The sequence below is a fragment of the Catharus ustulatus genome, chromosome W (assembly GCF_009819885.2).
Source record: "Catharus ustulatus isolate bCatUst1 chromosome W, bCatUst1.pri.v2, whole genome shotgun sequence".
Taxonomy (NCBI): Eukaryota; Metazoa; Chordata; class Aves; order Passeriformes; family Turdidae; genus Catharus; species Catharus ustulatus.
Genome location: NC_046261.2, coordinates 10,762,516 through 10,774,069, shown reverse-complemented (window position 1 = coordinate 10,774,069; position 11,554 = coordinate 10,762,516). Strand labels below are relative to the sequence as shown.

The 11,554-nt window shown below is 47.6% G+C and overlaps 1 protein-coding gene across 1 annotated transcript in view; it reads right to left on the bottom strand.

The window, feature by feature from the left end:
* Positions 1 to 8,447: 8,447 nt before the first annotated feature.
* LOC117005053 (transmembrane protein 161B-like) overlaps positions 8,448 to 11,554 on the bottom strand; it is a 70,319-nt gene continuing 67,212 nt past the window's right edge. Inside the window, exons 9-10 of the mRNA XM_033076282.1 lie at positions 9,924 to 10,020; positions 8,448 to 8,719 (exon numbers count right to left, since the gene is read on the bottom strand). Of these exons, the coding sequence (XP_032932173.1) occupies positions 8,448 to 8,719; positions 9,924 to 10,020 (369 nt within the window). The remainder of the gene's footprint in view (positions 8,720 to 9,923; positions 10,021 to 11,554) is intronic.

Sequence of the window (11,554 nt, the reverse complement as noted above, 5' to 3'; positions counted from 1 at the left end):
CTGCAGGAAAATCCCAGAGCTGGGATATTGGACTGAACAAGGTTTTTGTCAGTGGTCACAGCTGACTGTCATTTATCATCAAAAAGAATTTCTGGTCTGCAGTGAAACATTTATTTTTCCTTTACTTTAAAAGCTCCTTGATAACAATTTGTTTGTTATTTGTTTCTTCCCCTGTCAGGTCAGCAATAAATTATTCAGATCCTTTTTACATTGTGCCCCACCTGACATGGAAGTCATCATCAATGAAATAAAATGTGATGAGGTACCAGAGAATTTTGCATCAACCACAGGAAAGCACGGACCTGAAGGGAAGTAAGGTTAATCTTTCATCCCCTCGCTCTTGTTTTGATTGTTCTTACACCACTGAAATATTTTGTGACTGACAGCCTGAGAAGTCAGCTCAGGTGTTAAAGAAGCTCTTTTCTGAGGGCTTTAGGGCAAAATGTTCATACTGCTGACACACATATCCACCAGGGCATCCTTCAGTCACTCTGATTCTGGAGACAGGTCTCAGACTGGGGAGTAGCCTGGTCCATCTGCTGGGAGCTGGCTGCACCTGGGGATTGGCAGACAAAACTCTGGATCTGTTAGATGGACATTTTTCCCTAGAGTCCTTGGAACCACAAGAGGGACATCCCCAGACAGCCTCTGGGGTTTTGGTACCAGTCTTTCTGAGTCATCTGTTCTCATTTGCACCACAGAAGATGTACACCTAACAAACACCACCAGGTTCTTTGGATAATCCCCACCAGGCCTGAGACATGGGGCTGTGATGTCTCCAGGTCTGTGATGGCTTCCTGCCAAGTTTCAGGCCTAGGAGAACTGGGGCTCCTCAGCTGGGGATCTGTCCACCTCCTCATCTGATCATGCCTATGCAAGTTCGTGTGTGCATATACGTATGTATGTGTGGGTGCATATGTGTAATCAACTTTACATGAGGGGAAATGTAAAACTAAGCATGGTACTGGCTGGAGAGAGGCCATAAAGGGCTTTTTGGAATTACCTTCTCTAGTGCTGCATCAGAGCAAGGGGGCTTCCTCACCTGGAAATCCGATTTGATTGTGAAACAGAAGGAAAATGACATTCACAAACTGAATCCAGTACAAGTCAAATGAAAAACTGGTTTCATTAGTAAACGGTGCAGAGCTCAAGTTAGGCAGGCTTGCTCTTTGATTAAGGCTCTTGAATGTGTGATCATAATCTCTGGCAAGCAGAATATAACAATGAGAAAGGCTCCTTAAATGCAGAATCACATGGTGTGAGTTGAAAAGAGTTCAAGGATGGAAAATTCCTAACTGACTTCAGAAGATGGAGATGATCGATTAATATTTTTGATTTTACTTAGATCTTTACTTAGGTCACATTTGAAGGATGTGTTCTTCCACAGGAAACAGGTATTTTCCATGCACTAAGGGTATTAAATTGGGGAATACTAAATTCAAACAGGGAAGAGGCATATTATCTTCACTAGAAAACTGTGTGTGGCTTCTTCATCCCCAGGAGTTCTGAAAAATGGGGAGATTTCAAAGCGAGCCATAGGCGTCTGCAGCAATCATTTACCTGAGATGGGAGCACAGGAAGGGCCATGCTGAGCCAGACCAGAGGTCCAGCTACCTTGAGGTCTTATTATTGCCAGTGGTGCCCAGGGGTGGTTGCAGACAGGGTCTATGCAATGATGCCTCAGCAGGTAATAAACTGGAGGCTAAATTTCAGTTTTTCTGGATAACAAATAAATGCACAAATTGTATCATATGCCAAAACATGAAGGATAGGATTTCTAAATGGTTCAAAAACTTATCAGGAAAAACAAGCTAATGTTCAAATGGGGTTTGGAGAATGGATAGTTATAAGGCCTATCTGCTAGAACCTTCCAGCATTTCTATGAAACATAAAGAGGTTTCAGGATTTGATACTTTTATAATTTTTATGTATTAAATCCAAGACCTCTATTACCAGTTAGCTGCAGTTACTGTGACAAAATGTTCCTCTGAGGCTCGTTGGAATATATTTGGACTTCCTTGAATTGTGCTGTAATACTCAGATTTATCACTATTCTAATATTTTGTCTGAAGCGACTTCTATAATAGAAGTGCAACTCTTAAACAACCAATATCAAATTTGTTCAAATGTCAGCTGGAATTCAAAGTTATTTAAAGGAACTAATCATTCACAGTCAAATGAATTTAAACCAAAACAATGAACACCCCCCACCTACATCCCACCCCCCCCACCCCCCCATCCCCAAGCCTGAACTAATTTAGCTGGATCAATTCTAAACACATTCATTCTTAACTTTGGCAAAAAGCTGTGGATAGGAAAAAACATCAGGATAACAAGTCCCATTACTAGAGTGAGAAAAGGAGAGTGAACTGGAAGAAGACAGAAATGTAGATTCTTTGTCAAAGCCATCTTTTCTCCAAAGAAAATTCTCAGAAATTAGGTGGTGAGGAAAAAGCAAGACAAACATTAAAGTATTCTGAAAAAAAATAGTAACCCCTCAGTCAGGTTTTAGCTTTTTCTATTTCTGTAAGCTACTCTTTTTTTCCTAGTGTTGATAAAGCTTTCCAAGAAGCATTTGCCAGCTGCTGCTTTAAAGGAATAAGTGAGCAGATACTTCTTTGAAGCTTACATAATATATGTGTAAGTCAGGACTTTGAAATTCTTTATGAGTCACTTTTGAGCATATCAGGTAGGTGTAAAAAGCATTGTTCACCAAATACAGCAATATGCTTCCTCTAGTTCCTGTGTCATCACACATTTCAAAGACATTTACTGCTACATTTAAGTTTTTAAATAAGCCTCCTGGACTCATATAATGATTAAATGAATCCAAAGTAAGATAATTTCCCACTCAAACTGCTGACCAGAAGGTCAACTATTTAGTTCTGTGGAACAATGAAGTAGCAATAGCCAGAAGCACTGATCTTAATGACTTAATGTGTGATGTCTGAAGAATAAAACAGTGTACATACTTATCAAAACCTCTGTGAAGTTCAACCACACACACAATTACCTTTGTTGAATTATATTTTATATAACTATACCTAACTTTCAGTTATGCACTTTAAAAGTAAACATCTATGGTAACAGAAACTCTGTCACAGCATTATTTTAAAGCTTTCTCCAGTAGCTAACATTCCTTTCTATCCTTCAGATTGCAGTAATACGTTACATCTAATCTACCTAATGAGCTTCTTGGGCCAAGTTCACAAGAAACTGCACTGTTTTATAATTTTCCTGTACGAAACATTAGACATGGATATCTAACTATAATTTGCTGTCTGTAACTTAAATGCTGGCTTTATTAATTCCATTAATAATCATATATTTCAAACTAACAAAAAGTGGGTCCAGTATTTCTGGACCCATCATATTTTGACATTCTATTGGCCTAAATGACATTTCCAAGGAATCTTTTAAGATCTGAATCTATAAAGTCAAATATTCTTTAGGCAAATTTACACAGCTGAGCATTTGTCACCATTAGTTACAAAAAGATAGTGTAAAAACCAAAGTTTACAGTACCAGTATCATTGAAATACTATACTGCAATGAAACTGCAAGAATCATGCAAGGTGTTCTCAGATATCCCAAATGCATGCAGAAGGTAAAAGATGGTGTATATACATATTTTCCTTGTATCAGTAAGTGCAACTTAATAAATTAATAAATAGCTTAATAACATTAAATATAACAAGACAGTTTATCACCACCTTAAATCTTTCATTTTCTGCATTCACTGACACTTTGCTTTCCCATATGGTAGTTTGTGATGGATTAAATATTTATTAAGCTTTTCCATTTATAAATGCTTATTATATGCCAAAACTTTACAGAAATTCATTAATAAAAAAAATAGTAACAAACCCCCAACTAATAAACAGTGTGATATCTTTTTTCTAAAGCTACTGCATATAAATTGCTATTCCTGTTTTCTGATTACAGTAATTTCAAGATTACAAGCTGCACCTGATTATAAGCCGCACCTCCGGGTGTCAGCAATGTTTAGGTCTTTATCCATATATAAGCTGCACCTGATTATAAGCTGCACTGTCGTTCACAGCGAGGACCTGCGTGCAACAAAGTTACCAATTAGTAACAGAATTGCGGGATTGTGGGGTTTACCGGCTCAGCTTGGGACCGGGCTCGCTCACCCTGGCCCGGCGCTGCCCCATGGCAGCAGGTGGGGATGGAGCCCGCCTGCTCCCATGACGGTGGTGACAGGCAGGAACGGAGCCCCCTGCCTCCCCCCCGGGCCGCGGGTCCGGCGGGAGGGAGCCCCCCGCCTGCCTCCACCTGCCGGGCAACAGAGTAACCAATTTGTAACAATTGCGCAATCCCAGGTTTTACTGGCAGGTGCTCGGCTTGGCACCTCGGCTTGCACTTCCGGGTTGGGAAATTTCAGAACTTTTTTCATATATTGGCTGCTCCTGTGTGTAAGCCGCATTTCTGAGTTGGGATCAAAATTTTAGTCAAAATGATGCGGCTTATAATCGTGAAATTACTGTATATGAATTGAGAAAAAAATGTAATTCTTGTTTAAGATCAATCCTTCCAACTAAACAAAATTTGTAAAGTTAATGCTTTACTCCTCCTAACTAAATTTGCTTTATTATACAGAAAATCTATTTCTGAAGTCAAAAGTTATTAATTATTACTATAAAACCAAGTTAACACAGATTGGACTGACGAAAGGTGATGATGTGAAAGAGCAGAAACATCAAGATTAACAGGTTTTTCTAATATAGTCAAGTACCCTTATAGTGGCACCAAAGCAAAATAACCCTTTGAAGTGAATTGTCAAAAAAATTTAAAAGGGATCTTGAAATTACAGTAGTTTCACGAATACAAACCGCACGGATTATAAGCCGCACCCCCGGTGCCTCGACAATGTTGCTGTCTTTGTCAATAGATAAGCCGCACCCCGAATATTAGCCGCACTTTCGTTCGTCGCGAGAATCCGTGCGCAGCTTTCACAAATTGGCCAATTAGTAACAGGATCGCGGCATAGCGGGCTTTACTGGCTCGGGGCGGGGCCAGGCAGGCTCGACCCGCTCATGGTTGCCGACGGGGCCGGGTGGCCCAGCTCAGCGCCACGGCTCGGAGGGGCTGGCCGGGTGGTGCTGCCGCCGCCGCCGGGCTCGCTGGCCCCCTTCTCCCGTCAGCACCGCCCCGCTGCCGCGTTCGCTCGCCCGGCTGGCAGGGCTGCCGCCGCCGCCGGGCTCGCCGCTCGCCCCGCGCCGCGTTCGCTCGCGCCGCTTTCGCTCACGCCGCGCCTCGCTCGCGCCGCGCCGCGTTCGCTCGCGCCGCTTTCGCTCACGCCGCGCCTCGCTCGCCCCGCGCCGCTTTCTCTCGCGCCGCGTTTGCTCGCGCCGCTTTCGCTCGCGCCGCTTTCTCTCGCGCCGCGTTCGCTCGCGCCGCGCCTCGCTCGCCCCACGCCGCGTTCGCTCGCGCCGCTTTCGCTCGCGCCGCGTTCGCTCGCGCCGCGCCTCGCTCGCCCTGCTCCGCGCCTCGCTCGCCCCGCGCCGCGTTCGCTCGCGCCGCTTTCGCTTGCACCGCGCCTCGCTCGCCCCGCGCCGCGTTCGCCCCGCGCCGCTTTCGCTCGCGCCGCGCCTCGCTCGCCCCGCTGCCGCGTTCGCTCGCGCCGCTTTCACTCGCGCCGCTTTCGCTCGCGCCGCGTTCGCTCGCGCCGTGCCTCACTCGCCCTGCTCCGCGCCTCGCTCGCCCCGCGCCACTTTCGCTCGCGCCGCTTTCGCTCGCGCCGCGCCTCGCTCGCCCCGCGCCGCGCCGCGCTCGCCCCGCGCCGCGTTCGCTCGCGCCGCGCCTCGCTCGCCCCGCTACCGCGTTCCCTAGCCCTGCCGGCGGGCTGCCGCCGCCGCTGCCAGGCTCGCCGGCCACCCCCTCCCGTCTGCACCGCCGCCGCGTTTCCTCGCCCTGACCGGCACTGCAGGCCCCCGCACCGCCGGGCTCCCCCACGCTGCTGGCCCCGATTATGCTGGGCTTCCCCCGCTGCCAGGCAGCCCCACCCGTCGGCCTTCCTGCTTCTGCCATGCTCCCCTGCACTGCTAGCCCCAGTTCTCCCGGGCTCCCCCGCCCTGCTGGCCCGGGCTCTGCCGCCCTCCCTGCCCCGCCCTGCTGGCTCAGTCTCTGCCGCCCGCCCCCCGCACTGCTGGCCCCGCCTCTGCCAGGCTTTCCCACCTCTGCCGGGGCCGACCGGGCTCCAGCTTGGCTTGGGGCTGCCGCGGTCTCTCACTTCCGTGTTGGCAGCTTTTAGAATTTTGTTAATGTATTAACCGCCCCAGAATATTGGCCGCACTTCCGGGTTTCCACCAAAATTTTGGTCAAATTGGTGCGGCTTGTATTCGTGAAATTACTGTATTAGATACACATATATCCCTGTCCCACTGCCTTGGAACATACATTCAATAATTTAAAGATTCAATATTTAAAAGATTTAGTATATACAGTAATTTCACGACCATAAGGCACACCGGACTATAAGGTGCACCCCCCGGGAGTCGGCAACTTTTGCAACTTTGTTGATCATATAAGGCGCACCGGACTATAAGGCGCACTATTTTTTTGCAACGAGGAGCCGTGCGGCACGCAACAAAGTAACGAATTACTGGCAGGTACTCAATTTGCAAACATTTTTCAAAGATCAGTGTAACCTTTAAACACAGGCTCAGGTACCCTCCCCATGCAGCGGGCCCCGGCATTCCCGCCCGCCCCAGGCTCTGGCTGGCACGACTCCCGGCTCCCATCTCCCACCGCGTGGCCGTACTGCGTCCTGGCTTCCCCCCGGCCGGTGGCGACGCCACTTCTCAGTGCTTTCCCGGGGCGCTTTTTCACCACTTTTCCGCGCTTTCCTGCGGCGCTTTTTTGCGGAGCTTTTTTGCCACTTTTCCGCACTTTCCCGCGGCGCTTTTTTGCCGCTTTTCGCCGCTTTCCCATGGCTCTTCCCCTCGCTTCTCCCCGCCTGACAGCCGCGCCGGTTCCCTGTTTCCCCTGCCCGGCGGCCACGGCTCCCGCGGTTCCCGACTCCCCCTGCACGACTGCAGCTCCCACAGTTCCCAGCTCAGCTCGCTGCTCGCACTTCCGGGTTCGCAAATTTCCGAAATTTGTACATCAGATAAGGCGCACCGGACTATAAGGAGCACTTTCGGGTTCAGGGGAAAATTTTAGTCGAAAGGGTGTGCCTTATAGTCGTGAAATTACTGTATATTTAATATATAATATATAATTGAATGTACATTATGCAAATACATCAATCAGCAGGATTAAACCATTTTATTTTGAACTGATTGACTGATGTCACTAATTTACTTCAATTATTTTGTTATTTCAATGTAATTTATCCATTACCTGAAAAGAAGAAATTTAAAGGACCCAGATGTCCCACATGGCAATTACTTCAAAATGTCTGGTAGGACGGAAATAATATTTATAACACCCTTCTTACTGCACAAGCATTAATGCATATATTTAGACAGAAATACACATTTATTCCTGTGTTAAATTTAAATTTTATACAACTTTTGTTACTGTAATATGCAGTATCTCCCTTGGCCTGTTGGATTATTCCATTTTTTATGGAGAAAGGTGATCAAGAACTATCCAACATTTTTTTTTCTTTTAAAACTCCAGTGTTTCATTGTATGGCTGTTTCAAGATTTTGCTTACTAGGCAGTCACCATTAGCATATATAGTACACTACTGACATAGTTCAGTCACTGACTATTGAGTCTTAAAATGCAAAATTTTGAGGGTGGCTTGCTGTTTATGGAAAATATACTCGGAAATGTTATCTTTTCAACATGCCCACTAATACCTACTGTAGCTGTTGAGGTGGGCACGATGTACGAATAGACGCACTACATTTCGGAAGACTAATATCCCCTTTATTAAAACAACCGACTGCCTTTATACCCTCTAAAAGTTTACACTTTGTTCATTGGTTGCAATAGATCAACATAACGTTGATTGGTGTAAAAACCATCTCCACCTCAGTATTTCACAAGATTTTTCTAAAAATACTTTTCCCAGCTGCAGGTTTTCTTTCCCACTTATCTCCTTCTCCTTCTTCTCTTCTTAGTCTCCAGACCAATGGCCTTGATAAGATTCCTTTCAGAAATAACCCTTATTCATTAACCCTCTCTGGCCCAAAGACCAGCTGTAAGCCTCTCCACAACGTACCACACAATAATGTCAGTCAATCCCAGTGCCATAATTCAATTAGTTATCTACCATTTCAGTAACAAAAAGTAACAAAACCAGTTGTGATTTTAAACATTATAAAGAATATTCACCCTGAGAACACAGAATAAGTGTTTAAGAATAAATGCTGATGTGTTTTTTCTTAATATACAGTTTTTTCTTCATCTCCTCTTGGATACTTGGGTTTCTATCTAGAATTTGATCTCATACTTGCTCTGTCAGTTGGTCAGTTATGAGACAGTCAGGTACTGGTAATAAAAAAGCCCAAAGAGGCTTGTGGAAAAGAGACAAGCAGCAATCCACCAGGTGAGGAAAGACAAGAGTCCTCGGAATAGGAGAGGAGTGAAAATATTCTTTAGGCTTCCCAAAGCCATTGTTACTTGCACTGCGGTTATTTTTGTCTTTCCATCAAAAGATGGTGACTCAGAAAAAACTGAACTGGGAAGCAGATTGTTTTCTGCTGCAGTGTCAGATTCTGGGTAGATGCCCCAAGAATAATTACCTTTTAAAAAACAGAGTAACATATAAGAAACTTGTAGAATTAGATTTTAAGTTCTGTTATTTCTAGCAACTCAATGATCAGTTTATATATATTTGTCAAACAAAAAAAAATTGCACAATTTTACTTATAAATTAATAAATACTAATTGTGTCCATCCACATAGCTTCCTGATAATACTAGTAAGCTATCAGGGTAGGATTCACCTTACCTTTTGATATCCTAATTTTTACATATGAATCAGTTACCTTGGGACCCTATCATTTCTGAGTGTGACTCATCTCACCAGATGTAAATGTCTATTTTATGATGGAATGCATCACAGACTAACAATGTCTATTTCTTTCTGTTCACATTTGGCAAAATAAATGCTGGTATTGCATGGTAAACTGTAAGACATCCCTCAAACAAAAAAAAAACCAAAACAGTGACATCAGATCTCCCAATAATGAAATAAACCCCATACCTTACAATTTCTGTCCAAAAAGTTCACTCAAGTTTGAAGTATTGAAAAAAATTATCAGATATCCATAAAGTTATATAAACAATACAGCTCATTGAAAGATGTCAAAAGTACCAAAAGAAGAGTGCAGCTTAAAAACTATTAATCAGTTGTTTACCAACAGGTCAAGGTGACCCTTCCTGTGTATTCAGCACTGGTGAGGCCATACCTGGAATCCTGTCTCCAGTTCTGGGTTTCCCAGTACATGGACATACTACAGATAGTCCATCTCAGGGCCAAAAAGATAATGAAGAGACTGGAGCATCTTTCATATGAGGAGAGGTTGAGAAAGCTGGGACTATTGAGTCTGGAGGAGAGAAGGCTCGGGGGGGATTTTATACCATATACCATATAAATACCTGATGGGAAGGAATGAAGAAGAGGGAACCAGGCTCTTCTACTGCCCATTGACGGGACAAGAGGTAATGGGCACAAATTAAAGCTCAGGATATTCCATGAGAGCACAAGAAAACACTTTTTTTACTGTGAGGGTGGTCAAACACTGGAACAGGTTGCCCTGAGAGGTTGTAGATTCTCCCTCCTTAGAGATACTCAAAACCCAAGTGGACGCAGTCCTGGGCAACCTGCTGTAGCTGAAAGCTTGAGCAGTAGGATTGGACTAGATTCTAATTTTCTTCAGGAGACTGAAAATATAAATGTCCTATATTGAATAGAACTCAGTTTTGTTCATCAAATGTTACCTACCTAGTGTTTTCAAAAGCAGAGTTGAATGAAGTACCATTACCAATGGTGCAGTATACTGCAGTGCAATTACACAAAGATAATAGAATACCCGAGCCACCTGGGAAAATAGAAAAGAGTAATCCATGAGTTCTAGGTGATCAAAGCAAACCTTTATGCATCTGTTCAGGAAAAACAAGTAATCAATAAAAAAACCCAGTTCTTATTCAAACCTCCCCACTATTTTACAAGTTTTATAGCATGTTTTAGTATGTGATATAATGTCTTCAAAAGACCTCATGAAGTTTCCTGTAATGAATTCTAGTTTCAGGACACAATCTCAAAAGGAAATGCTGAAAGAAAATACAGTAGTTTCACAAATACAAGCCGCATGGAGTATAAGCCGCACTTCCGGTGCGTCGAAAATGTTGCTGTCTTTGTCAATAAATAAGCCGCACCCCGAATATTAGCCGCACTTTCGTTCGTAGCGAGAATCCGTGCGCAGCATTCACAAATTGGCCAATTAGTAACAGGATCGTGGCATAGCGGGGTTTACTGGCTCGGGGCGGGGCCAGGCAGGCTCGACCCGCTCATGGTTGCCGACGGGGCCGGGTGGCCCAGCTCAGCGCCACGGCACGGCGGGGCTAGCCGGGTGGTGCTGCCGCCGCCGCCAGGCTCGCTGACCCCCCTCTCCCGTCAGCACCGCCTCGCTGCCGCGTTTACTCGTCCTGCCGGCGGGCCAACCACCGCCGCCGCTGCCAGGCACGCCGGCCGCCCCGCTGCCGCGTTTGCTTGCCCGGCCGGAGGGCTGCCGCCGCCGTCGGGCTCACTGGCCCCCCTCTCCCGTCAGCACCGCCTCGCTGCCGCGTTTGCTCGCCCTGCCAGCGGGGCGACCGCCGTTGCCGCTGCCAGGCTCGCTCTGGCCGCCCTGCTGCCGCGTTTGCTCGCCCAACCGGCAGGGCTACCGCCGCTGGGCTCGCTGGCCCCCCTCTCCCGTCAGCACCGCCCCGCTGCCGCGTTTGCTCGTCCTGCCGGCGGGTCAGCCGCCACCGCCGCTGCCAGTCACGCCGGCCGCCCCGCTGCCGCGTTTGCTCGCCCTGCCGGAGGGCTGCCGCCGCCGTCGGGCTCACTGGCCCCCCTCTCCCGTCAGCACCGCCTCGCTGCCGCGTTTGCTCGCCCTGCCAGCGGGGTGACCGCCGTTGCCGCTGCCAGGCTCGCTCTGGCCGCCCTGCTGCCACGTTTGCTCGCCCAACCGGCAGGGCTACCGCCGCTGGGCTCGCTGGCCCCCCTCTCCCGTCAGCACCGCCCCGCTGCCGCGTTTGCTCGCCCTGCCAGCGGGACAGCCGCCGCCACCGCTGCCAGGCACGCCAGCCTCCCCGCGCCATGTTTACTCGCCCGGTCGGAGGGCTGCCGCCGCCGCTGGACTCGCTGGCCCCCCTCTCCCGTCAGCACAGCCCCGCTGCCGCGTTTGCTCGCCCTGCCAGCGGGGCGGCCGCTGCCGCCGCTACCAGGCACGCCGGCCGCCCCGCTGCTGCGTTTGCTTGCCCTGCCGGCGGGCCAGCCGCCGCCGCTGCTGCCAGGCTCGCCGGCCGCCCCGCGCCATGTTTACTCGCCCGACCGGCTGGGCTGCCGCCGCCGCCGGACTCACTGACCCC